This window comes from Macaca fascicularis, chromosome 11 (genome assembly GCF_037993035.2).
Source record: "Macaca fascicularis isolate 582-1 chromosome 11, T2T-MFA8v1.1".
In the NCBI taxonomy this organism is placed as follows: Eukaryota; Metazoa; Chordata; class Mammalia; order Primates; family Cercopithecidae; genus Macaca; species Macaca fascicularis.
Window position 1 is genome coordinate 127,201,405 of NC_088385.1, and position 27,441 is coordinate 127,228,845.

The 27,441-nt window shown below is 50.5% G+C and overlaps 3 protein-coding genes across 44 annotated transcripts in view; all 3 read right to left on the reverse strand.

Moving 5' to 3' along the window:
* GCN1 (GCN1 activator of EIF2AK4) overlaps positions 1-6,459 on the reverse strand; it is a 68,216-nt gene extending 61,757 nt beyond the window's left edge. For all 6 annotated transcript variants that reach the window (XR_012420742.1, XR_012420744.1, XR_012420743.1 and 3 more), the window contains exons 1-2: positions 6,430-6,459; positions 1,816-1,918 (exon numbers count right to left, since the gene is read on the reverse strand). Coding sequence is in view for 3 of the 6 variants with exons in the window: in XM_005572388.5 (XP_005572445.3) it covers positions 1,816-1,918; positions 6,430-6,447 (121 nt within the window). In the remaining 3 variants the exon portion in view is untranslated. The remainder of the gene's footprint in view (positions 1-1,815; positions 1,919-6,429) is intronic.
* Positions 6,460-8,458: 1,999 nt separating this feature from the next.
* Positions 8,459-13,081, reverse strand: RPLP0 (ribosomal protein lateral stalk subunit P0). The gene is made up of 8 exons (XM_045366664.2): positions 13,054-13,081; positions 12,702-12,803; positions 11,046-11,221; positions 10,854-10,941; positions 10,590-10,736; positions 10,293-10,478; positions 9,068-9,208; positions 8,459-8,694 (listed from the first exon to the last, which is right to left on the reverse strand). The coding sequence occupies exons 2-8, from the start codon at positions 12,753-12,755 to the stop codon at positions 8,530-8,532; spliced, it is 957 nt and encodes a 318-aa protein (XP_045222599.1). The 5' UTR covers positions 12,756-12,803; positions 13,054-13,081; the 3' UTR covers positions 8,459-8,529.
* Positions 13,082-22,348: 9,267 nt separating this feature from the next.
* Positions 22,349-27,441, reverse strand: part of PXN (paxillin) — a 57,992-nt gene continuing 52,899 nt past the window's right edge. For all 37 annotated transcript variants that reach the window (XR_012420757.1, XR_012420755.1, XR_012420758.1 and 34 more), the window contains 5 exons: positions 27,007-27,177; positions 26,680-26,853; positions 26,018-26,099; positions 25,725-25,873; positions 22,349-24,471 (listed from right to left, as the gene is read on the reverse strand). Coding sequence is in view for 32 of the 37 variants with exons in the window: in XM_045366676.2 (XP_045222611.2) it covers positions 24,205-24,471; positions 25,725-25,873; positions 26,018-26,099; positions 26,680-26,853; positions 27,007-27,177 (843 nt within the window). In the remaining 5 variants the exon portion in view is untranslated. The remainder of the gene's footprint in view (positions 24,472-25,724; positions 25,874-26,017; positions 26,100-26,679; positions 26,854-27,006; positions 27,178-27,441) is intronic.

Here is a 27,441-nt window from a genome sequence, read left to right on the forward strand (position 1 = left end):
GCGTGAAATCCCAGCATCTTGAGAGGCCGAGGGAGGGGGATCACTTGAGGTCAGAAGTTCAGGACCAGCCTGGCCAACATGGTGAAACCCTATCTCTATTAAAAATACGAAAATTAGGCTCAAGCCTGTAATCCCAGCACTTTGGGAGGCCGAGACGGGCGGATCACGAGGTCAGGAGTTCGAGACCATCCTGGCTAACACGGTGAAACCCTGTCTCTACTAAAAAATACAAAAAACTAGCCGGGCGAGGTGGCGGGCGCCTGTAGTCCCGGCTACTCGGGAGGCTGAGGCAGGAGAATGGCGTAAAAACCCGGGAGGCAGAGCTTGCAGTGAGCTGAGATCCGGCCACTGCACTCCAGCCTGGGCGACACAGCGAGACTCCGTCTCAAAAAAAAAAAAAAAAAAAAAAAAAAAAACGAAAATTAGCTGGGTGTGATGGTACACACCTGTAATCCCAGCTACTGGGGAGGGTGAAGCATGAGAATCACCTGAACCAGCAAGGTGGAGGTTGTAGTGGGCCGAGAGCATGCCACTGCACTCCAGCCTGGGCAATATCATAAGACTCTGTCTCGAAAAGAAGAAGAAAAGAAAAAAAAAAACCACGCAATTTATTTTTTATATGGAACACTGTCATTCAAGACCAGCCTGGCCAACACAGTGAAATCCCATCTCTACTAAAAATACAAAAATTAGCGAGGTGTGGTGGTGGGCACCTGTAATCCCAGCTACTTGGGAGGCTGAGGGCAGGAGAATCGCTTGAACCCAGGAGGTGGAGGTTGCAGTGAGCTGAGATCATGTCATTGCACTTCAGCCAGGGCGACAGTGCGAGACTCTCTCAAAAAAAAAAGAAAAAAAAGGCCGGGCCCGGTGGCTCAAGCCTGTAATCCCAGCACTTTGGGAGGCCGAGACGGGCGGATCACGAGGTCAGGAGATCGAGACCATCCTGGCGAACACGGTGAAACCCCGTCTTTACTAAAAAAATACAAAAAACAGCCGGGCGTGGTGGCTCACGCCTGTAATCCCAGCACTTTGGGAGGCTGAGGCGGGCGGATCACAAGGTCAGGAGATCGAGACCTTCCTGGCTAACACGGTGAAACCTCGTCTCTACTAAAAATACAAAAAATTAGCCGGGTGTGGTGGCGGGCACCTGTGGTCCCAGCTACTCGGGAGGCTGAGGCAGGAGAATGGCGTGGGCCCGGGAGGCAGAGCTTGCAGTGAGCCAAGATCGCGCCACTGCACTCCAGCCTGGGCGACAGAGCGAGACTCCGTCTCAAAAAAAAAAAAAAAAAAAAAAAAAAAACTAGCCGGGCAAGGTGGCGGGCGCCTGTAATCCCAGCTACTCGGGAGGCTGAGGCAGGAGAATGGCGTAAACCCGGAAGGCGGAGCTTGCAGTGACCTGAGATCCGGTCCCTGCACTCCAGCCTGGGCGACAGAGCGAGACTCCATCTTAAAAAAAAAAAGAAGGCCGGGCGCGGTGGCTCAAGCCTGTAATCCCAGCACTTTGGGAGGCCGAGACGGGCGGATCACGAGGTCAGGAGATCGAGACCATCCTGGCTAACACAGTGAAACCCCGTCTCTACTAAAAATACAAAAAAAAACTTAGCCGGGCGAGGTGGCGGGCGCCTGTAGTCCCAGCTACTCGGGAGGCTGAGGCAGGAGAATGGCGGGAACCCGGGAGGCAGAGCTTGCAGTGAGCTGAGATCCGGCCACTGCACTCCAGCCTGGGTGACAGAGCGAGACTCCGTCTCAAAAAAAAAAAAAAAGAAAAAGAAAAAAAAGAATATTGTCCAGGGTACATGGATGACAAATAAATACCTTTTCCAGCAACACACTTCCCAAGTTCACTGAGGATTTCTCTCCGTTCCTTTACACTGGCTGTTGTCACCTTCCCTGCAAAACGCTTTAGTGTCTCAGAAACCTGTGAAGGCCAAGCGACAGAGAAAATTTCACCAGTCAGACTATAAAACAATGTTTGTGTTGAGGGGTGGGTGTAGAATTCGGGGATCTCTCTAACCTGGGGTTTCTCAACCTCCCCACTCAGACATTTTGGGCCGGGTAATTCTTGTTGTGGGGGGCTGTGTTTTTAGCAGCATTCCAGGTCTCTACCCACTCGACATCAGTAGCAGCCCATCTCCCCCACCCACCCCAGTTGTGACACTGTCAAATGTCTCCTGGGAGGCAAAATCACTCCCACTTGAGATGTACTGCTTTAATTCAACTAGTCAACAACTCAATATACCTTACTTAAACTTGGGCAATAAGAGGAAAGGCAAAGACCTCTGAACAGAAAATATCCCTTCAGAACTACCCAAAATCTAGCAAGGGCCTAGTACATGCCAAGCATGTTCCCTTTACGTTATCTCACTTTAACCTCCCCGTAAGGGGAATGTCAGCGTCCTGGCAACTCGCTGGCAGAGGATAAGCACACTGGCTAAAACATGAAAGGTTAGGAGATTGGATCCCAGCTCTGCCTTTTACTAGCTGTGGAAACAGTCAAATAATGTCACTCCCCTGATCTTTAGTTTTTTCATCTACGAGATGCGGACAATAGCAGTTACCTCATATGACTGCTACGGAGATTAAATGAGATTGTGTATAAGGGGCGTCTACTCTCATCCCAAGCATAAAGTTGGCTACTACTACCAATAAGCCTGCAAGGGAGGCATCAGCATCCCCACTTTACAGAGGAAGTCACTGCTCAGAGTGGAGTTGAGAGCCATAGCACCTGCGTTTTTGAAACTAACCTTGAAACCAAACAGGTCTATAAACTGATGCTAACAAATCTTTAGCTTTCGACAGTCATCGAGTTACCACAGATGCAGTCCCCAGCGTACGGACATAAGCATAAGACCCAGTGACTGGGGGCAGTTTGCAAACATCCCTGAAAATCTGCTCCTGAGCAATATTCTACAAGCTACCAAGTGGGCAGGCTGTGGGTTCACAAGCCGTAGAGCAGGGCATGATAAAGCTCATGTAACTTAACAAAGTGGGGTCATCATCTTTTTCTTTTGAGGGTATTTCACAGGCAGGCCTTATCAGTAGCATAAGAGGCAAGTGTACACGCAGAAATGAAACAATGCTGAGTTTTTCATGCTTAAATCCCTGCCATAATTCTATTGGCAACGTCCAAAACTGTCTTCTACGTAAATGATGTATTGTTTTAACTTTAAAATGTCTTTTGTTTTTGGCTGGGTGTGGTGGCTCACGCTTGTAATCCCAGCACTTTGGGAGGCTGAGGCAGGCAGATCACGAGGTCAAGAGATTGAGACCATCCTGGCTAACACAGTGAAACCCCGTCTCTACTAAAAATACAAAAAATTAGCCGGGTGTGGTGGCGGGCACCTGTAGTCCCAGCTACTCAAGAGGCTGAGGCCGGAGAATGGCGTGAACCCGGGAGGCGGAGGTTGCAGTGAGCCAAGATCGCACCACTGCACCCCAGCCTGGGCGACAGAGCAAGACTCCGTCTCAAAAAAAAAAAAAAAAAGTATTTTGTCATAGATACACATAAGTCAAAACCAAAAAGTTCTGAGAGGTCTGCCATAAAAACCAGTCCCTTGCCCTCACTCTCCATGGACAACCCTTAGGTTGATCTAGTGGGTATTTGGGTAGTTACCTCCATATATCTAAGTATCTCTAACTATGGAGGTAACTTGCGTGAGCTTCTTGATTTTTCAGTTTTGCTACCTTTCCACCATAGCTCCCTTTCCTGCTCTGACCCCATCGCACACTCTCCCCATTTCCCCAGTGGAAATCCCCAGTTTCATGATATAGTCTAGGTAAGTAGTCAGTGATTACATTATATGTAAAGGGCATTCAACATCCATTTAATAAACTCTTATTCTTCCCAGCCTTTTTATGTCCCTGGTGTTAATAATTACCCTTTCCCACCATGCTTCAGTTTGACTTTTTTTTTTTTTAATCTGTTCTTTTTTTTTTTTTTTTTTTTTTTTTGAGACGGAGTCTCGCTCTGTCGCCCAGGCTGGAGTGCAGTGGCCTGATCTCAGCTCACTGCAAGCTCCGCCTCCCGGGTTCCCGCCATTCTCCTGCCTCAGCCTCCCGAGTAGCTGGGACTACAGGCGCCCGCCACCTCGCCCGGCTAGTTTTTTGTAGTTTTAGTAGAGACGGGGTTTCACTGTGTTCACCAGGATGGTCTCGATCTCCTGACCTCGTGATCCGCCCGTCTCGGCCTCCCAAAGTGCTGGGATTACAGGCTTGAGCCACCGCGCCCGGCCTAAATCTGTTCTTATAAATAATTAAACCCCAAGCTTTTTGCCATTTGTCTAAATCTCAGTACATTTAGTCAGATCAGGTATTCCATCAAATTCCACCTTCCTAAGGAAATCTCTCCCAGTTTTCTGACCTGCCCCAATTAGGCATGTGATCCTCTACAGCTGGGGCACAGTTTATCACCCTGAACATGTACTTTCTTGTGTTTAGGTGAAGCACATCCTCCATTTTGTAAACTCCTTGCAAGTATGAAAATGTTCTGGCCAAATACAGAATTCTAGGTTGAAATCCTTTTCCTTTAGAATACTGAAGACAAGGTCAGGCACGGTGGCTCATGCCTGTAATCCCAGCACTTTGGGAGGCCGAGGCAGGCAGACTGCTTGAGGTCAGAACTTTGAGACCAGCCCGCCCAACATGGTGAAACCTGTCTCTACAAAAACTACAAAAATTAGCCGGGCGTGGTGGCGCATGCCTGTAATCCCAGCTACTCGGGAAGCTGAGGCAGGAGAATTGCCTGAACCTGGGAGGCGGAGGTTGCAGTGAGTTGAGATTGTACCATTGCACTCCAGCCTAGAGAGGAATTCCATCTCAAAAAACAAAATAAAATAATCTCAGGCCGGGCATGGTGACTCGCACTTCGGGAGGTCAAGGCGGGAGGATCACCTGAGGTCAGGAGATCGAGACCAGCCTGGCCAACATGGAGAAACCCCCCTCTACTAAAAATACAAAAATTATAAAATACAGAAACATTATCATGCATCACCCAATGCAGTAGCTGCTGGCTACATGCAGCTAACTGTGCACTGAAATGTGGCTGGTAGAAGTGAAGAACGAATTTTTTTTTGTTTTTTTTGAGACACAGTCCCCGCTCTTGTTGCTCAGGCTGGAGCGCAGTGGCGCAATCTTGGCTTACTGCAACCTCTGCCTCTCGGTTCAAGCGATTCTCATGCCTCAGCCTCCTCAGTAGCTGGAATTACAGACATGCACCACCACACCCGGCTAATTTTTGCATTTTTAGTAGAGACAGGGTTTTGCCATATAGGTCAGGCTGGTCGAAAACTCCTGACCTCAAGGGTGATCCATCCACCTCGGCCTCCAAAAGTGCTGGGATTACAGGGTGAGCCACCACGCCCAGCCAAAAACTGAATTTTTTTATTTCACTTAATTTTAACAAACTTAAGTAGCCATGTGGCTGCCATACTGGACATTGCAGCTCTAGAGAAGATTCTTCCTCAAGTATCAGTGTTAAATATTCAGCATGTATTCCCCTAACCCGCTCATACTAAGCTTTTCTTTCTAGGATTCAGCACAACATAATCTGAACATCAGCCACCTGCATACCAGAGTCTCAATAAATGTCTTTTTGAATGTTCAAGTTAAGTGGTCATTTTCTGGGCCTACTCATAAAAATCAATCCCATCACCCTGGAGACCCCAAATCAGCCCAGCTGTCCTTTACACACCTGTTTTTCCCCTGCCCCATAACAATGTCTTTTCACCTTAAAACATAACCACAACTGGGTGGAGGAAAAGGTTTTCCCAAGTCCTTCCTGAAGTACAAGGTACCCACAGGTAACACTCAAGGGTGACAAGACTCTTCCTGGGCAGGACACAGTTCTTTTCACTAACCCTGTATCTGATATCAAGCCCTATTTTATCTCACTGAACCTTCACAACAACCTTTTAAGATAAGTATTGTTTTAACCTCATTTTATAGATGCAAAGGCAGACTTGGCGGGGTTAAGTCACTTGTTTTGCATGTCACAGAAATCGACGAGCAGGAACTCAAGCCCAGATCTGTATGAATCCAAAGTCTACACTCAAAGAACATCTGCTGAATACAAAGTTTAACGAAGACTTGGCATTGGCCCGGGGCTCACAGCGGAGGGGTTTGGAGAGAAGAAGCAGAGGCTCGGTAAAGTGAACTTTTGCAACTCCGGGGTCGGGCAAAGGCCCCGCCGAGCTCCAGCTGCCGAAGTCGAGAGGGGAGCCCCGGACTCCTCGAGCTCGCGGTCTGCCTGCGCCGCCCCGGCCGGGCCAAGCCCGCAGCCGTGAGAGTCCGGCCTGAGACGGCCCCGAGACTACGCCCTCCACGGCCACCACCCCCAGCGCCCCTAAGCCGAGGAGCGAGAGCGGCCCCACCCGACGGCCACCATCCGCACCCAGTCCCTGGCCCCGTTGGCCCCGCAGCCGCCCGCCTCACCTGCGTGTCCGCCGCCATCCTGCCGGGGCTGACTCCGGAACCGCTTCCGGAGCTCTTCCGGGTCACAGCGAGGCCCACGCGGCAGGGCGAGGCCGGTAGACAGCTGGGGCAGGGCCCCGGGTTGGCGCCACCGGGCGGGACGGCGGCCGCTGCAGCCCGGGCAGCCGGATCACGGGCTTGAAGTTGGCCCGCGCCGGAGCCACAAGGCCTCCTCCCCAGGGCCCTCTCTTCAGCCCCAGGCGCCTCGTGGGAGACTAGAGCTTGTAACGTGGTGAGCCCGCGTGTGTAACGCTATGAGCCCGCCTTGCAGCCCCTGACCCACTTCCAGCCCGCAGGGCCAGCCTTAAATGGGCCTTTCCTGAGTGATGACTACGTTCTTTAGAAAAACAAGTGTTGCTTCCTAGATAGCAGAAACTAAAAACTAGGTAAAAGAGTCAGCGAACTAGTCTTTTGTCCTCAGTTTGTAGTTCAGTTGACGGATGACTTGTACAGGGTTAGCAAACATGGGTAGATACGGAGATCAGGGAAGGTTCAGAACTGAAGGAGGCCCCTGCCCTGGGGAAATGCTGGATGCCCCAGGCTGGGAGTTTTGAGGCAGGAGGCTACTTGCAGATGTGGCTGCAATTTAGAGAATAGGGTCCTCACAGCTTAGTTGTCGGCCCTGTTAGCAGTGACTTTCAAACCTTTGACACAGACCTAGTTAGAATGAACATACCATGTTCCGGCAGACAGATCTGTAAGTGAAATACAGGAATCACAACAAAGCACCTGTTCTCAGCAGATGCTTTCTCTTTAAATACTGGGGGCAAGCATGGTGGCACACGCCGTAATCCCAGCACTTTGGTAGGCTGAAGTGGGTGGATCAACCTGATGTCAGGATTTCCTGACCAGCCTTGTCAACAGGACTCTCTACTGTCTCTACTAAAAATACCAAAAAAAAAAAAAAAAAAAGCCAGGTGCAGCGGCTCACGCTTGTAATCCCAGCACTTTGGGAGGCCGAGGCAGGCGGATCACAAGATCAGGAGTTCAAGACCAGCCTGGCCAACATAGTGAAACCCTGTCTCTACTAAAAATACAAAAATTAGCCAGGTGTGATGGCACATGCCTGTAGTCCCAGCTACTTGGGAGGCTGAGGTGGGAGAACAGCTTGAACCTAGGAGGCAGAGGATGCAGTGAGCTGAGACTGCCATTGTGCTCCAGCCTGGGTGACAGAGTGAGACTGTCTCAAAAAAAAAAAACCAAAAAAAAAAAAAAAATTGCCAGGTATGGTGGCAGCTGCCTGTGGTAATTCCAGCGTCTTGGGAGGCTGAAGCAGGAGAATCGCTTGAACCCAGGAGGCGGAGGTTGCATTGAGTGAAGACCAAGCCACTGCACCCCAGTCTGGGCAACAGGGTGAGACTGTCTCAAAAATACAAACTGTTCACCACCTACTAATGAGTTGGAGCACCATCCAGTTTGAAAAACTGCTCTATGGGACTGGCCCTAGCATCCACCAGGTGCCTATCTCAGCTGGCACTAAACCTACTCTACTGCAGTGGCCATGGAAATAGCAATTCTAGTGTAATACAGTTACAACTGTGTCTAGAAAACCATACAGGATGTTTGACCGGTAGCTTCATTTAGATACAAAGAGGTTACCCAAACATCAACACCTAAATACAAAGCTCTATGGTTTCACCATGGCTTTGGTTTCTAGCATATGGCACTATAAAGCCTCAAAATTAAGGGCCAGGCACACGGTGGCTCAAGCCTATAATCCTAGCACTTTGGGAGGCTGAGGCGGGAGGATTCCTTGAAGCCAGGAATGAGACCAGCTTGTGCAACATCTCTACAAAATTAGTAGCTGAGCGTCATGGTGTGTGCCTGTAGTCCCAGCTACTTGGAAGGCTGAGATAGGAGGATCCCCTTGACCCCAAGAGTTCGAGGGTGCAGTGAGTTGTAGTTACACCACCGCACTCCAGCCTGGGCAACAGCCAGACCCTGTATCAAAAAGGAAAAAAAAAAAATACAAAATTAAGAGTCCAGAGACTTTTTAAAGAAGTAAGCCTTTATTTCCTTGTTTTGCAAATAAAGCTGGCTAAGTTGGTTGCTTTTTGGTGATTAGTCAAAGAGACCAAATCCCATATCCTCGTCCGACTCCTCCGACTCTTCCTTGGCTTCAACCTTAGCTGGGGCTGCAGCAGCAGCAGCAGGAGCAGCTGTGGTGGCAGCAGCCACAGGGGCAGCAGCCACAAAGGCAGATGGATCAGCCAAGAAGGCCTTGACCTGAAGGGAGGGAGAAGTGGTCAAAATGGTCATCCACACTCCCTACTACCCACCCTCCTGCCATGGTAGAGTTTAAGGAGCAACAATATCACAGTTAGTGTGAAGCCTTGCCTGTCTCAAATGGCCAAGCAGGACAGCTTGGGTATGGCCTAGTGAGGGGGGAATCCTAAGGCCCAGCTCTTGCCCATTAACCCCCTTTGGGTCTCTTGTCATTTCTCAAGTGAGAAACGCCTTCCCTGCCCCCCAACTTCTCAAATATCCTCACAAAATTATCTGCTATATAAAATACAACTGTAAAGGCACTTTAGGCCACCATATGTCACCCTAATTTGTCACAGTCAGGCCCACTGTGGTCCTGGTGGGATCCTTTTACCTTTTCAGCAAGTGGGAAGGTGTAATCCGTCTCCACAGACAAGGCCAGGACTCGTTTGTACCCGTTGATGATAGAATGGGGTACTGATGCAACAGTTGGGTAGCCGATCTGCAGACAGACACTGGCAACATTGCGGACACCCTGGGGGAGGGAAGATTTCATTTTACGTGAGATTCCCTACAGGAAAGGAAGTCCAAGTAAAGCTTAATAAAGAGAACCCTTGGCAGACAATAATTGCCAGGCTGGCAGCTCAGTCTCGAGAGGCCACGTCATCTCATACCAATTCAGACCCATCAAATGAATTTTGCCCTTACTCCAAACCCAGGTGTTCTGTATACCATTATTGATGGCATTTACTTCCAAAGCCACCATAGTGAAAAGCATAAATGACTAACATCGCCATTGAGTTCCATGAATGAAAATGTTCAACTATTTCCAGATGTGAATTTCATTCACTAGTCAAACTTTCAACAAGTAAATGAAGCTACCGCAGAGTAGCTAATAATATCTAATTATATACATTAATTTCAATTTATGGTTTATCCAAGAAAAAAATTTTCTATCACTATTATTCATTATTTAAAGGGCATTTTTTTTTTTTTTTTGAGAGAGTCTTGCGCTGTCACCCAGGCTGGAGTGCAGTGGCCTGATCTCAGCTCACTGCAAGCTCCGCCTCCCGGGTTCACGCCATTCTCCTGCCTCCGCCTCCCGAGTAGCTGGGACTACAGGCGTCCGCCACCTCGGCCGGCTAGTTTTTTGTATTTTTTAGTAGAGACGGGGTTTCACCATGTTAACCAGGATGGTCTCGATCTCCTGACCTTGTGATCCGCCCGTCTCGGCCTCCCAAAGTGCTGGGATTACAGGCTTGAGCCACCGCGCCCGGCCTAAAGGGCATTTTTTTTTTAGACAGAGTCTCACTCTGTCACTCAGGCTGGAGTGCAGTGGCACCATGTCGGCTCACCACAACCTCCGCCTCTTAAAGGGCATTTTGATGGCAAAATTTGACAGTCTTATTCCTGGCCCTAGAATAACAGCCCAGCACTGTTCTAAGACTTTACATCCATTAATTCATTAAATCCTTCAACAATCTTATGTTGTTATTGACATTTTACAGATGAGGCAGGTAGACAGATGAAAACACAGTCCTTGGTTACAGGGACTCAGTCTGACCCCTGTCATGCTCTCAACCATCAGTGTAAGAGGGGGCAAGGCTGAGAGCATGTACCTCCAGGAAGCGAGAATGCAGAGTTTCCTCTGTGATGTCAAGCACTTCAGGATTGTAGATGCTGCCATTGTCAAACACCTGCTGGATGACCAGCCCAAAGGAGAAGGGGGAGATGTTGAGCATGTTCAGCAGCGTGGCTTCGCTGGCTCCCACTTTGTCTCCAGTCTTGATCAGCTGCACATCACTCTGAACAAGGTAACAGTGGGGCAGTAAACACCTGGACAACCAACAGACCCATGGCCACTAAAAGCAGCCCCCCATTTGCCTGATTAGCACAGGCAAACCAGGTCCACTCACCAGGATTTCAATGGTGCCCCTGGAGATTTTAGTGGTGATACCTAAAGCCTGGAAAAAGGAGGTCTTCTCGGGCCCGAGTCCAGTGTTCTGGGCTGGCACAGTGACTTCACATGGAGCAATGGCACCAGCACGGGCAGCAGCTGGCACCTGACAAAGACAACAAACAGTGAGAAAAGCCTCTCCACTCATACAACCTGAGAATGGTCCATTTTGCTTTAAGAAGCAACTACAAAATCTCTTTAGCCAACTCAATTGTCCCCTTACCTTATTGGCCAGCAACATGTCCCTGATCTCAGTGAGATCCTCCTTGGTGAACACAAAGCCCACATTCCCCCGGATATGAGGCAGCAGTCTGCAAAGAGAAGTTTACAGGAGAAAATCACCTTTCAGCACCATTCTCCAGGAAGAGGGAGACGGGCACTGGGGAGGGAGGACAAAACTGCCAGTGGAACTGACTTCTCCAGAGCTGGGTTGTTTTCCAGGTGCCCTCGGATGGCCTTGCGCATCATGGTGTTCTTGCCCATCAGCACCACGGCCTTCCCTCGAAGGGACATGCGGATCTGCTGCATCTGCTTGGAGCCCACATTGTCCGCTCCCACGATGAAACATTTCGGATAATCATCCAATAGTTGCTACAAAAAACAAGTCAGAGGAGCCAAGTTTAACAGGAAGAAAGAGGGAAAAAAATGCCAGGAGAAACTGAACCCCACAATTTGTTTCCTTCTCACTCCCTTTCTTCTAAGCTTTTGAAGTCAGAGGGAGAGTGGGAGCTACGTTGTAACACTGCCAAACTGGATGACTGGTTTGCTGGATATGAATGCTGAAAATCAGGTTTCTACATTCTATCAAGGAGTTTTTCCTTTAATTTTTTTTTTTTTTTTGGAGATGGAGTCTCGCTCTGTCCCCCAGGCTGGAGTGCAGCTGGGACTACAGGCGCCCGCCACCTCGCCCGGCTAGTTTTTTTGTCTTTTTAGTAAAGACAGGGTTTCACTGTGTTAGCCAGGATGGTCTCGATCTCCTGACCTCGTGATCCGCCCGTCTCGGCCTCCCAAAGTGCCGGGATTACAGGCTTGAGCCACCGCGCCCGGCCTTTCCTTTTTTACTTAGTTTTTTTTTTTATTTTTCCTAATTACGAGGGAGGTTTCCGATTCACTAAAATGGTTATCAGGATAAAAAAAGGAATGTTCCAAATAAGCTGGTCAAGAGGGCTAGACTCACAGCATTCAAAGCACAACGTTAAGCAACGTTATTACTTGTAAAAAGAATCTAGACGTGTATATCCTGATTGTTGTACAATTCTTTCGAGTTTTGTGTCTGAAAACCTTTTAAGTGTGGGAAAACGTAATACAAGCTATGCTCTACAATGCTGCCTAATTGCTTAAGCGCAGTACAGTCAGCGTTTCTGGGCAAGGAAGACCCACCTCAAAGGCCATCCAAGTCACTGGACACTTAAGTTTCTTGACTGACAGGTCCTAAATATGCAACAACTTGCTTCCTTACAATGAGTCACTACTGGCCTCAGACCTTCTCAAAGATACAGTAAAAGTAGAATGTGCGGCTGGGCGCAGTGGCTCACACCTATAATCCTAGCACTTAGGGAGGCCGAGGCGGGCAGACCATGAGGATCAAGAGATCGAGACCATCCTGGCCAACGTGGTGAATCCCCGTCTCTACTGAAAATACAAAAATTAGCTGGGTGTGGTGGCGCGCCCCTGTCATCCCAGCTACTTGGGAGGCTGAAGCAGGAGAATCGCTTGAACCTGGGAGGCGGAGGTTACAGTGAGCCAAGATCAAGCCACTGCACTCCAGCCTGGACAACACATCGAGACTCCGTTAAAAAAAAAAAACAAAAAAGGTATAACGTGCGCTCTTTTGGAAGCCAGACAGACCTGGATATGAATGCTGTCATCTTAGGAGCCACTTAACTTGCCTGAGCCTGTTTATCTGCAACAGAAGGGACCTATCTCAGGAAATTGTTAACTAAACAGGATTTTCCCGAAAATGGCCTAATTCAGTAACCGGTACTGAATAGACCCTCAGCACATGGCAGCTGACTGTCCCTATTTGCGCTGGGGCAACATGAAGGGCAGAGGCGACCCACCCTGCACTTACGATGATCTTAAGGAAGTAGTTGGACTTCCAGGTCGCCCTGTCTTCCCTGGGCATCACGGCGGTGCGTCAGGGATTGCCACGCAGGGTTTAAAGACGATGTCACTGAGGAGAGAGAGGGAGCTCAAGCCTGGTCACCCCGACACCCATTCCCCGGTCCTGGGCCTACGAGGAGCAAGACACGCGCAAGCGCCCGCCGGCTCTGCCTAGGGCAGCCGCCGCCATCTCGGGGCGTGCAAGCCGCCACCGAGGCCCCAGGCGGAACAGGATAGGACTCCACGTTCCCAAAATCCCCCAATGACCCCTCCATGCTTCCCGCTGACGCCCCAGACGCCGATCTGGCCAGCGCACCAACCTTCCACGAGGACGCCTGGTGAGAGAAGGGCCTCGCGCCCGTGCGTGCATTTTATATACGAACAAAATAGCCAATCAGAAACCGCGGATAGCGCTCCTGTCTATTGGCTGGAGCCATCGCCCGTCCGACAAAGCTGAACGAACACAGGCAACCATTGGATAATGTCGCTGCCACTCGAACCAACGGAAAGCCGCCTTAAAGTAGGGTAGTGAAGGAAGGCGCTGCCTCGCGTTGGAGGAGCTTGCTCTGAGCTGCTGCCACCTGCGGGGCTGGAGCTGGAGCTGCGAATTCGGAGTCTCCAGTTCCCTCTGCCACCTGGCGAGCTCGGCAAACTGAAAGGCATGAGATGAAGCTGAGACGTAATTGCACATGCTTAGAAACCGAATGATCTCTTGTCTTCTCTAGTTTGTTTTTCCTCCTACCAAAACAGAGGGATCTTTAAAATCTGGCCGGGCGCGGTGGCTCACGCCTATATTCCCAGCACTTGGGAAGGACGAGGCAGGTGGATCATCGGAGGTCAGGAGTTCGAGACCAACCTGGCCAACATGGCGAAACCCCGTCTCTACTAAAAATACAAAAATTAGCCGGGGGGGTGGCGCACGCCTGTAATCCCAGCTGCTCAGGAGGCTGAGGCAGGAGAATTGCTTGAACTCAGGAGCTGTGAGCTCTGCAGTGAGCTGAGATCGCACCATTACACTCCAGCCTGCGTGACAGAGAGAGACTCCGTCTCAAAAACAAACAAACAAACAAACAAAAACCTAAGTCAGCTCATCTCCTTATCTGCTCAAAACTTTCCATTTCCTCCAGAGTAAAAACCTAAAATCTAAACTACCTACAAGGCCCTACCTATCTGCCCCTCACGCCCACTCTGATCATCTCAGATGTTTTCCTCCTGACTTACTTGCTTTCCACCCGATGATGCTCTGCTGCTTTTCCAGAGCAGGCTTAACTTGGGGGCTTTTGCATTGGCCATTCCCTCTTCCTAGAAAACTAGCCAACAAACATCCATAGAGTAATTCACCTCCATCAAATCTTTTTTTTTTTTCCACCTCCATCAAATCTTTTTTTGAGAAGGAGTCCCACTCCGTTGCCCAGGCTAGAGTGCAGTGGAGCAATCTCAGTTCATTGCAGCCTTGACCTGCCAGGCTGAAGCGATCCTCCCACCTCAGCCTTCCAAGTAGCTAGGACTACAGGTGCACACCACCATACCAGGCTAATTTTTTGTACTTTTTATATAGACGGGGTTTTGCCATGTTGCCTAGCTGATGTCAAACTCCTAGGCTCAAGCAATCCTCCCACCCTGGCCTCCTAAATTGCTGGGATTTCAGGAATGAGGCACCTTGCCCGACTCTGAGATCTCTTTTTTTTTTTTTCACTAAAACCCGTGGAATTATGTATTAAATGATCCCCAAAGAATCAGCTATTTCAAAATTAAAAATTATCACAAAGAGCTTCATACATCATGTTTGTTTTTTTTTTTTTGACACGGAGTCTCGCTCTGTCGCCCAGGCTGGAGTGCAGTGGCCGGATCTCAGCTCACTGCAAGCTCCGCCTCCCGGGTTCACGCCATTCTCCTGCCTCAGCCTCCCGAGTAGCTGGGACTACAGGCGCCCGCCACCTCGCCCGGCTAGTTTTTTTTGTATTTTTTAGTAGAGACGGGGTTTCACCGTGTTAGCCAGGATGGTCTCGATCTCCTGACCTCGTGATCCGCCCGTCTCGGCCTCCCAAAGTGCTGGGATTACAGGCTTGAGCCACCGCGCCCGGCCATGTTGTATCACACACCATAAAACTGTCAGAAGTAGGCAGGGTGCAGGGGCTCATGCCTGTAATCCCAGCAATTTGGGAGGCCGAGGCCGACAGATCACGAGGTCAGGAGATCCAGACCATCCTGGCTAACATGGTGAAACCCCGTCTCTACTAAAAAATACAAAAAATTAGCCAGGCATGGTGGCATGTGCCTGTAATTCCAGCTACTCGGGAGGCTAAGACAGAATTGTGTGAACCCAGGAGGCGGAGGTTGCAGTGAGCTGAGATCGCGCCACTGTACTCCAGCCTGGGTGACAGAGCAAGATTCCCTCTCAAAAAAAAAAAAAGAAAAAAGAAAAAAGTCAGAAGTAGCCCGATTTCACATTACTGTATTGTATTTCTTTTCTTTTCTTTTCTTTTCTCTTTTTTTTTTTTTGAGATGGAATTTCACTCTTGTTGCCCAGGATAGAGTGCAATGGTGCGATCTTGGCTCATCGCAACCTCCACCTCCTGGGTTCAAGTGATTCTCCTGCCACAGCCTCCCGAGTAGCTGGGATTACAGGCATGTGCCACCTTGCCCGGCTAATTTTGTATTTTTAGTGGAGATAAGGTTTTTCCATTTTGGTCGTGCTGGTCTCAAACTCCCGACCTCAGGTGATCCGCCTGCCTCAGCCTCCCAAAATGCGGGAATTACAAGCATGAGCCACTGTGCCTGGCCTGGAGCCTCTGTTATTTCTCTTTTTGGCTGTCTGTGCTCCATGGGAAGAATAGAAAATAACATGAATAGGATTTAAATGCTCTGTTTTGACAGGTTATTAAGATTCCAATCATGGTGGGCACTGTGGCTCTTGCCTGTAATCCCAGCAATTTGGGAGGCTGAGGTGGGAGGATCACGAGGTCAGGAGATCAAGACGATCCTGGCTAACAGAGTGAAACCCCATCTCTACTAAAAATACAAAAAATTAGCCAGGTGTGGTGGCAGGCACCTGTAGTCCCAGCTACTTGGGAGGCTGAGGCAGGAGAATGGTGTGAAACCGGGAGGTGGAACTTGCAGTGAGCTGAGATTGTGCCCCTGCACTCCAGCCTGGGTGACAGAGCGAGACTCCATCTCAAAAAAAAAAAAAAAAAAAAAAAGATTCCAATCACAACCTGCCTACTCTCCCTGATCTAGCTAAGTAGCTAAGTCCAGAAAGGTGGCAGAATGTCTCTAAAGCAGCCACACACACACACACACACAAACACACACCAAAAAATGCCAGGAAAGATGGAAGAGTAAGAAAATCAGGCCAACATGAATAATTTGATAGAGTTGTGGGTGGGGGGTGGGGACGGTAGCAGGTTTAAAACCAAGACACTTGCTAGCATGGCAGGGTATATTGGTGCAGCTGACTAGCATAAAATTCCCTGAACAGAATTTAGATACGGGTGGCTCAAGTGCTGTCAGTCTCATCTTGTTCCACCATATAATCAATAGCTCCAACTGAGACCTCCATGGGAGGCCAGGTTCTTATCCTCTGAAATTAGAGCCCCCCCACTGTATGAGATTTCCTACCACAGGGCTAGCTCTGTTGCAGGCAGTAGGGTACTGACTGATTTCTCTAAAGTCCTTTGTAAAATTTTTTTTTTTTGAGATGGAGTTTCACTCTTGTTGCCCAGGCTGGAGTGCAATGGTGTGATCTCGGCTCACTGCAACCTCCACCTACCAAGTTCAAGCGATTCTCCTGCTTCAGCCTCCCCAGTAGCTGGGATTACAGGCATGCGCCACCACACCCAGCTAATTTTTTGTATTTTCAGTAGAGACGGGGTTTCTCCATGTTGGTCAGGCTGATCTCCAACTCCTGACTTCAGATGATCTGCCCGCCTCAGCCTCCCAAAGTGCTGGGATTATAGGCATGAGCCACCGCGCCCAGCTGTAAATATTCTTCTAATGATGAAAATTTCACCATGATGGGCACAAGCTCGAGTTCTTGGCTCACACCCTTGTTTCCAAGGCTCTGTTATAATAAAACATGGAGGCTTCTACGGTGAGGGACACTGGGGAATCACTGCAGGATACAGAACTAGGGAGTTGCAAGAATTACAGGAGTCAAAGCTCTCTGAAACTATGTAGACTAAAATATGTCAAAAATGACTATCTTGCCGGGCGCGGTGGCTCAAGCCTGTAATCCCAGCACTTTGGGAGGCCAAGACGGGCGGATCACGAGGTCAGGAGATCGAGACCATCCTGGCGAACACGGTGAAACCCTGTCTCTACTAAAAAAATACAAAAAACTAGCTGGGCGAGGTGGCAGGCGCCTGTAGTCCCAGCCACTCGGGAGGCTGAGGCAGGAGAATGGCGTGAACCCGGGAGGTGGAGGTTGCAGTGAGCTGAGATCCGGCCACTGCACTCCAGCCTGGGCGACAGAGCGAGACTCTGTCTCAAAAAAAAAAAAAATGACTATCTCTGGTATATCACAAGGATTGGCCGAACTATATAGCTCATGGGCCAAATATGGCTACTGTCTGTTTCCGTAAATAAATTTGTGGCTGGGCGCAGTGGCTCACGCCTTTAATCCCAGCACTTTGGGAGGCTGAGGCGGGTGGATCACGAGGTCAGGAGTTCAAGACCAGCCTGGCCAAGATGGTGAACCCCTGTCTCTACTAAAAATACAAAACTTAGCCGGGTGCGGTGGCAGGCGCCTGTAATCCCAGCTACTCGGGAGGCTGAGGCTAGAGAATCGCTTGAACCCAGGGGGTGGAGGTTGCAGCGAGCCAAGATTGTGCCTCTGCACTCCAGCCTGGGTGGCAGAGTGAGACTCCATCTCAAAAATAATAATAATAAATAAATAAATAGGCCAGGTGCAGTGGCTCATGCCTGTAATCCCAGCACTTTGGGAGGCCAAGGTGGGTGGATCACGAGGTCAGGAGATCGAGACCATCCCGGCTAACACAGAGAAACCCGTCTCCACTAAAAATGCTAAAAATTAGCTGGGTGTGGTGGCGGGCACCTGTAGTCCCAGCTACTCAGGAGGCTGAGGCAGGAGAATGGCGTGAACCTGGGAGGCTGAGCTTGCAGTGAGCCGAGATCGCGCCACTGCACTCCAGCCTGCGGGACAGAGCGAGACTCTATCTCAATAAATAAATAAATAAGTACATAAGTACATAAAGTTGTATTGGAACATAGCCTTGCTCACCTATTCATTTACACATTGTCTATGGCTGTCACAAGTGAGTGGTTGCAACAGAGACTGTATGATCCCCAAAGCTTAAAATATCGACTATTTAGAACGAGACTCTGTAACTATAAAAAAGAAAGAAAGAAAGAAAGACAAAAGAAAAGAAAGTAACTACAGAAAGTCGTATAGCAACAAAACTCTCCAGGAAGGTACTTATTAGGATACCTGTTATCAGAGGCAGTATGTATCATAGAATGAGCATCAACTTTGAACCTAGATTTGACCCATATTTCTGCTGTTTATTGGGCTGAACAAACCTTGCCTCACAGAGTTATTATCAGGATTAAGTGTTATGATCTAACTCAGCAGTCCCCAACCTTTTTGGCACCAGGGACCAGTTCTGTGGAAGACGATTTTTCCACAGACACCAGGGGTCGGGGAGAAAGTGATTTGGGGATGAAACTTCTACCTCAGATCATCAGGCATTAGATTCTTGTAAGGAGTGCACAACCTAGATCCTTCGTGTGCAGTTTGCAATACGGTTCGCACTCCTGTGGGAATCTAATGCTGCTGCTGATCTGACAGGATGAGGAGCTCACTCGCTCGCCTGCTGCTTGCCTCCTGGTGTGCAGCCCAGTTCCTAACAGGTCACAGACCAGTACCGGTCCTTGGCCTGAGGGTTAGGGACCCCGATCTAACTGACCATACTTAGTACTACTAAACTGTCGTGTTCTTCCTTCCAGTCTCTCTGTCTTCATCGTTTCCGTCACTGATCTGAACACATCATAAGCACAAGACCTGGACACCTTTACAATAAGAAGTAGCACCTGTCTGGAACTGTATCTTGACTCTCACTGGTGCTTTTCCTTTGGTTGATGCAAAGCTTTCGAATGCTTTAGGTAGATGCCATTGTGAGTATCTATGGTACTATGATACTACTACTATCTATGATCACTTTGAGTATCTATGGTACTATGATACTACTATCTATGATCATTGTGAGTATCTATGATAGTCTCCTGCGCCTTCAAAATCTTTGCCTTCTCCATAGAACTTTCCCAAGTAGCATGTAAGATCCAAAGGTATCAGTCACACTGATCCAGAACAGTCAGGGAGTGTAGTGAGGGGAAGGAAATGTAAATTGTCTCGTCAGCAGTTATTTATTTCATTTCATTTCATTTATTTATTTTTTTTTTTGAGACAGAGCCTCGCTTTGTCACCCAGGCTGGAGCGCAATGGCGAAATCTCAGCTCACTGCAACCTCCACCTCCTGGGTTCAAGCAATTCTTCTGCCTCAGTCTCCAGAGTAGCTGGGATTACAGGCACCCACCACCACACCCAGCTAGTTTTTTGTATTTTTAGTAGAGATGGGGTTTCACCATGTTCGCCAGGCTAGTCTTGAACTCCTGGCCTCAAGTGATCTGTCTGCCTCGGCCTCCCAAAGTGCTGGGGTTACAGGCATGAGCCACCATGCCCGGCCAGCAGTTATGTTTTGATGGCCTCTTGAGAATGGAAGCCTGTGTGGGTTCTGTTGTCTGCATTGCTGTGGATCCTGAAAGGTATTCTGTTGGCACTAGGCGCTGAGTTGTGGGCAGGTCGTGGTGGTCCAATGTTCAGTTGGCATATTTCCACATGTAATTCAGGCGCCCAACTTCCACCATAGCCTAGGGCTTCAGTCTTCACCCTGAGATCCCTGGTTTCATCAAGATGCTCAGCTCCATTCGGCAACTCGCGGACACCCGAGATATCTTTTTAATGGCAATGTATTAGTGCACACTTCCTTTTGTCCTAAGTACTCTGTGCACATTTCTGAAGCTAATCTTTGCAACAATCCTCTGAGGAGATACAGTACTGTCAGTACTCCCATTTTATCGATGAGAATACTCACAGGAAGGTTAAATAATTTGCCCAGCTCTCTCAGCCAGTAAGTGATGGCTTCAGAACTGAAATCTAGCAGGAAGTTCAAAGCCCCTGGGCCTCACTGCGCTATACAGTCCCTTCCAAAGCCTGAGTCTGCCTCCCTCTGAATGCACTTTTCCAAGTATATACATATGCACAAGGTACATTTCCAAGGACCTCCTGGCTCTGATGATATAAATATCATCTCTAATTGTAGCACATCAATATAATGGAATACCATGAAGCCATTAGAAAATGGTGCAGATCTATATTTATCGGCATGGGAAAATATCCACAAAGCAAAGTGAAAAGCAAATTACAATGAAATATACCATACCCAGCCGGGCATGGTGGCTCACACCTGTAATCCCAGCACTTTGGGAGGTCGAGGTGGGTGGATTACTTGAGGTCAGGAGTTTGAGACCAGCCTGGCCAACATGGATAAACTCCGTCTCTACTAATAAAGTACAAAAATTAGCCTAGTGTGGTGGCGGGTGCCCGTAATCCCAGCTACTCAGGAGTCTGAGGCAGGAGAATCGCTTGAACCTGGGGGACGGAGGTTGCAGTGAGCCAAGATCGTGCCATTGCACTCCAACCTGGGTGACAGAGTGAGACTGCGTCTCAAAAAAAAAAGAAAAGAAAAGAGAAGAAAAGAAATATACTATACCCTTTTGTAGAAATAAAATAAATCCAACATGGGCTGGAAGAATAAACCAAGTTATTCTCTTGAACTCCTGGGCTCAAGTGATCCTCCCACCTTGGCCTCCCAAAATGCTAGGATTTAGGCATGAGCCACAGAGCCTGGCCCCGTCATTCTCTTTGGGTGAGCGTTGAAGGTAATTTTCACGTCTGAGCTCACTATAGCATGGGAAGGGTTTAGACTAGAATTCAACATGCTACTTTTGGAGAACCGTTCCGAACAACGGAGAAGCGGTGAAGACACAGCTCAGGGTGAAACGAAGCTGCCCAGGAAGCTCTAGGGCAAGCTTGTCCAATCCGTGGCCTGGAAGCTCTAGGGCAAGCTTGTCCAATCCGTGGCCTGGAAGCTCTAGGGCAAGCTTGTCCAATCCGTGGCATGTGGGCCACATGCGGCCCAGGACAGCTTTGAATTTGGCCTAATGCAAATTTGTAAACATTCTTAAAACATTATGAGATTTGTGATTTTATTTTTTTTAAAGTTCATCACCTATCATCAGTGTATTTTATGTGTGGCCCAAGACAATTCTTCTTTTTCCAACATGGCCCCAGGAAGCCAAAAAATTGGACACTCAAGACAGGCGCAGTAGCCCATGCCTGTAATCCTAGCACTTTGGGAGGTCGAGGCAGGCAGATCACTTGAGGCCAGGAGTTCGAGACTAGCATGGCCAGCATGGTGAAATTTCGTCTCTACTAAAAATACAAAAATTACCTGGGTGTGGTGACGGACACCTGTAATCCTAGCTACTTGGGAGGCTGAGGCATGATAATTACTTGAACCCAGGAGGCAGAGGCTGCAGTGAACCGAGATCGTGCCACTACACTCTAGCTTGGATGACAGAGTGAGACTCCATCTCAAAAAAAAAAAAAAAAAAATGCCAGGAGTGGTGGCTCAAGCCTGTAATCCTAGCATTTTGGGAGGCCGAGGCAGATCACTTGAGATCAGGAGTTCAAAACCAGCCTGGCCAACATGATGAAACCCTGGCTTTACTAAAAATACAAAAATTAGCAGGGTGTGGTGGCGGGTACCTGTAATCCCAGCTACTCAGGAGGCTGAGGCAGGAGAATCGCTTGAACCTGGGAAGTGGAGGTTGCAGTGAACCGAGATCATGCCACTGTACTCCAGCCTGGGCAGAGTGAGACTCTATCTCCAAAAAAAAAAAAAGGTTGGACACCCCTGCTCTAGGGTCTAGGACTGGAGCTCTGGATCTGACCGGGAGCAAAGAGGAGGCATGCAAATCCGGACACGACCACGAGGAGGCAGTAGAGACCCATCCTCAACTCTAAGTAGCTGCCTTTGGCAGGGAAGGGACTAACCCAAGTTGTGTGGGCTCAGGCATGGCCATGTCTGGTTCAGTGCAGGAACACAGGCAGAGGCAAGCCCTGGGTCCGCATCATGGTTCTGCCCTCACTCAGACTGCCTTGTACATGTAGGTTCTTGCCTTGGAGCCTCTTTCCCCACCTGTGAATGAGTGGAAAGCCACCCACAGGCCCCTGTGAGTGAGGATGCCCCTGGTAAACGCAGGGGATCACACCCTGGGCAGGCTCTGCCCCACGAGGACTGTCCCGCTGTTCCCAGCCTGTCCTCACCAACTGCCCAGGCAAGAGCAAAGCCCACAGGGAGGACCTGTGACCACAGGCAAGGACCACGGACCCCAGCCCCAGGGATTTTGACCACAAGAAAGGAAACATCCAGAATTTACCCTCCATCTGGTGACCCAGCTGCATCTGGGGTGGGTTTGCTCTCTGCTGGGACCACGAGGTTATCTCAGACCACCAAGAAATGGCACTAGCACAGGTGAAAATCATGGGCAAACTTTATTGGCATAAATCACAGGAATTGAAATGGGAAAAGCCAGGTTAGAAGTTTACAGAGAAAAAATAAAATCAAAATCAAATTTTCAAATAACCATTGACTCAGAGAGTAGACCCCAGAAACCCCAGTCCCTCTTGGGGAGAGTCTGGGGGAGTCACTGTAAACAGAGCGGTAAGGCCTGTGGGTGGAAGTGGAGACATCAGACCTTTGGAGGGGCCAGGCTGACCTTCCCCCACAAACAAAGGAGGGACCCTCTTCGGAGACCCCAGCACACTCGGCTTCTGCCAGGAGGCCAGTGGAGTGGTTTGGACTCTCACCATTAGATCCCAGTGGGGCCCCTTTCTCTTGATCAGGAGCCCAAGGCCTGGCTCCTCTTTCATCCTCGGTAAAGAGCTCTGGGGCTTTCCCCAGAGGAGCCTGTCCCTCTGCCCCAAATCCTATCATGCTCCCTTATGACCTTCTTTCCAGACCCCCCGAGTGCCGATCCCACCTGTGAAAGGGGAGGAGCAGACAAAGGGATATGCCCAGAGGAAATCAACAAGACCAAAGAGACGTCAGAGTCCTGATGGCCAAAATCAGACACCAGCTTTCCTGAGAAGGCAGAAGAGAGAGCCCCACAGAAGCGCTGGGGGCTCAGAAGGTTCAGTGGGTTCACAGGGGAGCAGAGGCTCCTGAGGGCTTACTCAGACAGGAAGCAGCCCCCCAAAACATACTTTCCCCTTCTCCTCTCGCAGAAACAGAACAGATGAGGTTCAGAATTCTAGGCCCAAAAGGGTACGACACCCTTCAACCAGTTTCAGTGAAGAGCTTGCTGGCCTGGGAAGTAAAGAAGGGGTTTCCAAATACAGCAGTTTATAAAACAGTCCTGGTGAGCTATGAAGTGAAAGAGGGGGAGTCACAGAGCTGCTCCCAGTTCACCTGCTTGTGCTAAGAAAAAATAAAATACAAATTGCTTCCCCACCCCGACCCTCAGTACAAAGCAAACTCCACACCAGGGCCACCATCAGCGACAGGCCCAGTGGCGGTGGACAAAGAAGAGAATACAAAAGGGAACGTCTTTAAAATCTCTTCAAAATCATTTTGTATAGAGAAGTAAAAGCAACTCAGGCGATATGAATTCAAACCTCAGTGTAGAAATCTATCAAAGTCAGTACAGTGTCCAGGCACGCCGTCCCGGAGACGGAGGAAGTGACTAGAAAACATTATTGCTGGAGAGGCTTTTCTCAGTAGAACCAGAGCAGGTATAAAAGGGGAGGGCGGGTAAAGGCAGGGGCAGTTACCAGGCCTAGGGCACTGGAAGGGCAGGAGGAGCACAGAGAACCTTCCATGGCCCCTTGGGTTCTCTGCCTTTGGATGGATGGATTTATGCTGGCATTGTCTGGAGGGAGCCGGGTGTCCCCCAGTAATCACAGAACGAAGGCAATTAGGTCAGGGGGGAAATAAGGGTAAAAAGAGACCCCAACAGACCCTGCCTGCCCTTCCCTGCCCTCCGGCTGCACTGTGGAAATATGAGGAAGAGATGGCTCCAGTGTGGGGTGCTGGCCAGGCCAGTTCATGGGGACGTACGTGGGCTGGGGTGGGGCCCCCAGCCTCTACCCCTGGAAAGGATGGAGTGGGCAGCCTGGGGAGAGCTGCAGGAGGGAGGAGGGGGCCCAGAGGCTCCGGCGGGGTGAAGACAAGCAGGGGGACCCCTCACAGCCCTGTCCCTCCTGCACCAGCCGAGAACGAGGGTTCCAGTTTCAGTGGGTTTACCCCTTCACCCCCGGGTGAAGTCTCTGGGTCACAGTAGCAGTTGGCGATGCTGGCTGGGGAAGGGGGGCAGAGACAGGGGCAGGGCGCCTAGCAGAAGAGCTTGAGGAAGCAGTTCTGACAGTAAGGCTTGTCGTTCTGCTCCTTGAAGGTGCCCTTGTTGAGCTGCTTGAGGCAGAAGGCACAGACGAAGTGCTCGGGGTGGAACTTCTTGGCCATGGCAGTGATGCAGCGGCCAGTGATGGGCTTCTGGCAGCCGGAGCACAGCGAGCCGCGCCGCTCGTGGTAGTGCACCTCACAGTAGGGCTGCCCGTCGTGCTCGAAGAAGCTGCCGTTGACGAATGGCGTGAAGCATTCCTGCCAGGTGGAGAGAGGGGCTCAGGGGGCTGTCCCTCGGGCTAGAGCAGCACCCAGTACGATGGGGCCCAGATGGGCATGGTCGGCACACTCGGAGTGACTCCTACTTGCTAGGCACTTACTATGTGCCATGCTGTCCTAAACACTTATTTTTTATTTTTATTAAAAAAAATTTTTTTGTAGAAATGGGCGTCTCACTATATTGCCCATGCTGGTCAAACACGGCCTCCAGTAATCCTCCCACCTCGCCTCCCGCAGTGCTGGGATTCTTTAATTCTTCCAACAAGGGAAGCCACTGAAGCACACAGGTGAAGTGACTTGCCCAGGGTCATGCAGCTACTGAGTTCACAGCCTGGATTCACACACAGGTCTGACTCCTCAGCACTTAGCCAGGTGGCTGCAACAGTGTTCCCAGAAACACAGGTGTGACACTGGTGTGTGGTTAAACTCTGCATCCTAGATTCTCATTGGAGGTTCACATCACATATAGGTAGAAAAGGCTCTGAGAGGGGCTGGGCGTGGTGGCTCACACCTGTAATCCCAGCACTTTGGGAGGTCAAGTTGGGGGGGCGGATCACCTGAGGTCAGGAGTTCAAGACCAGTCTGGCCAACATGGTGAAACCCCATCTCTACTAAAAATACAAAAAATTAGCCAGGCATGGTGGTGCATGCCTGTAATCCCAGCTACTTGGGAGCCTGAGGTGGGAGAATCACTGGAACCCAGAAGGCGGAGGTTGCAGTGAGCCAAGATCGTGCCACTGCACTCCAGTCTGGGCAACAGAGTGAGACTCCGTCTACAAAAAAAAAAAGAAAAGAAAAGAAAAGGCTCTGAGAAGTCCTGCAGGGAACAGTGTTTCCCAAACTCATTTGGTCACAGAGCCCTTGTTGAATCCCTAATAACCTCTGTGGGGCCCCCAGAATGCAGTGGTTTTGGAAACCACGGCCCACTTTTGTCGAGTCTGCTAAATACTTGCATCATCTCATTTAATTCTCACATACTCACCTCCCAAATAGGAATGGCCCAGGGCTGCTGCACAGGGCTGGACTGGGGGACATGTCTACCTTGCTCCTGGTTTGTCCCAGCCTCAGTACAAACCCTGGCCCTGGACTGGAGGAAGGAGACCCCTGCCTGCTCCCCCCTTAATAACCCGAAGGGAGGCCTCCGAGCTGGATGCAGAGAGCACAATGAGCAAGACCCCTCTCTCCCCACTGCCTGCTCCTAGCCCCTCCAGATGCGTTCAGGGGCTCCTTACCCGGCACACAAAGCACTCAGGATGCCACAGCGTGTTGAGGGCCGAGATATAGTTCTCCAGGATGGCCCGGGCGCAGCCGCCACACTTTGGTGCGAACATGTCGAAGTAGTCCTTGCGGCAGTAGGCCTTGCCGTCCTTCTCGTGGAACCCTGGGGAGCGGGGGTTTTGGAGGCACAGTTCATTCTGGCTTCCAGAAGTGGAGCCACTCTGACTGCAACCTCAGCAGCGTCTCCCACCCCCACCTCCCGGCCCTCCTGAGAGGCGGCGAGTCAGTCCGCTGGTCCAGCCCGTACCTTCAGGACCGAAGAAGGCTCCACACTGGGCACAGAAGAAGTGTTCAGGGTGCCACGTCCGGTCAAGGGCTGTCACCACTTTCTGTGAAAGCCAAGTGTGGGATCAAGACTGAGCTCCACCCCACTGGGCAGATCTCACAACTGAGATGCCCAGCAAGGCCGCCTTCCACCTGTAGCTCATAGCCACAGACAGAGCGAAACACTCCCAACATGGGGCTCTCTCCTAACTGTGCTGTGAACGCCTCTAAGAATTCAGAGTTACTGAGGATGGGACAAGCCACACACACACCCTCTCTAATCCTCACCCCAAGCAGAGGGCACAAGTTCTACTGTGACTCCCATTTTATACGTGAAGACACAGGCTCAGAGAGACCAGGCATTTCCTGAGTTCCCGGAGCGGGGGAGTGAGGCTGCTGTCGTGCCACTCCATTTATGTCCTCAGGCCTCCTGAGTCCTGGGATCTTCTGGGGGTCTCCAGAGAAGGGAAGCGAGATGGGAGGTGAAGGGAGGTGGGGCTGCCTGATGCACATCGGGACAGGCTATGGTTCAGGTGTGGGTGTGAGTCCAGCCGCACTGTTCCCTAGCCCTGTGAGTCTCCCACGGCACCCCCTGAACCCTCAGAGGGCTGCAGTGAAGCTGGAATCAGTGGATAAGGAACTCACATCCAGGATGGGGCCGTTGCAGTAGTAGCAGCGCGGGGAGAAGAGGTTGTGGTAGTCCTTTTCACAGTAGGGCTGTCCATCCCGCTCGAAGAAGTTCCGGGATCCGATCTCCTCCTGGCAGTGGGTGCAGACGAAGTGCTCGGGGTGCCACGTCTTCCCCATGGCGGTCACAACCTGAGGAGGAGATGGAATGTGGTCCAGGGCCGAGGCCAGCCCCAGAGCACCCCCACCCCTGCAGAGGAGCCCACAGGGCCGAGGCCAGCCCCAGAGCACCCCCACCCCTGCAGGAGTCCACTGGACACACCCCTGCCCACTCCCCCTCATCACCTGCCCGGCGATGGGCTTCTTGCAGGCCCCGCAGACTCCTTTGGCGACCGTGGCGACCCCCAGCTTGTTGAGGTCGGACTGCAGGCTCCCCAGCATGCTGTCTAGCTGGCTCCCGGGCTTCGGGGGCCCCCCAGGGGGGGAGCTGCTCCCTGTCTTCCCCTGGGCCATGAACTGTGGAGACACGGAGGGGCTGGTCAGGACTCCTGAGGCTCAGGGTACGGTGTCTGGCAGCAAAGGGATGGGGGTACTTTTCTCCCTCCTGAACAGATGAGCTGATGGAGACAAGAAGTACAACCTCCTCCAGGGGCCAGGAGCCCTAAAGTGGGAGTGACATCAGCAGGACTCATGGTCGGAGGGGCCCACTGGGGTCAGAAAGGCTCCGGGCACCCAGCAGGCACGGCCAAGCCCAGGGAGAGCACGACACGCAGGACACCC

Bases quoted from the DNA above. Each gene is read 5' to 3' on its own strand.
- RPLP0 (XM_045366664.2), bottom strand. From the start codon at position 12,755: ATGCCCAGGGAAGACAGGGCGACCTGGAAGTCCAACTACTTCCTTAAG. The intron at 11,222-12,701 runs GTAAGTGCAGGG...TGTTTTTTGTAG, and splicing joins ACTACTTCCTTAAGATCATC to CAACTATTGGATGATTATCC. The intron at 10,737-10,853 runs GTAAGGGGACAA...TGTCTTTGTCAG, and splicing joins ACATGTTGCTGGCCAATAAG to GTGCCAGCTGCTGCCCGTGC.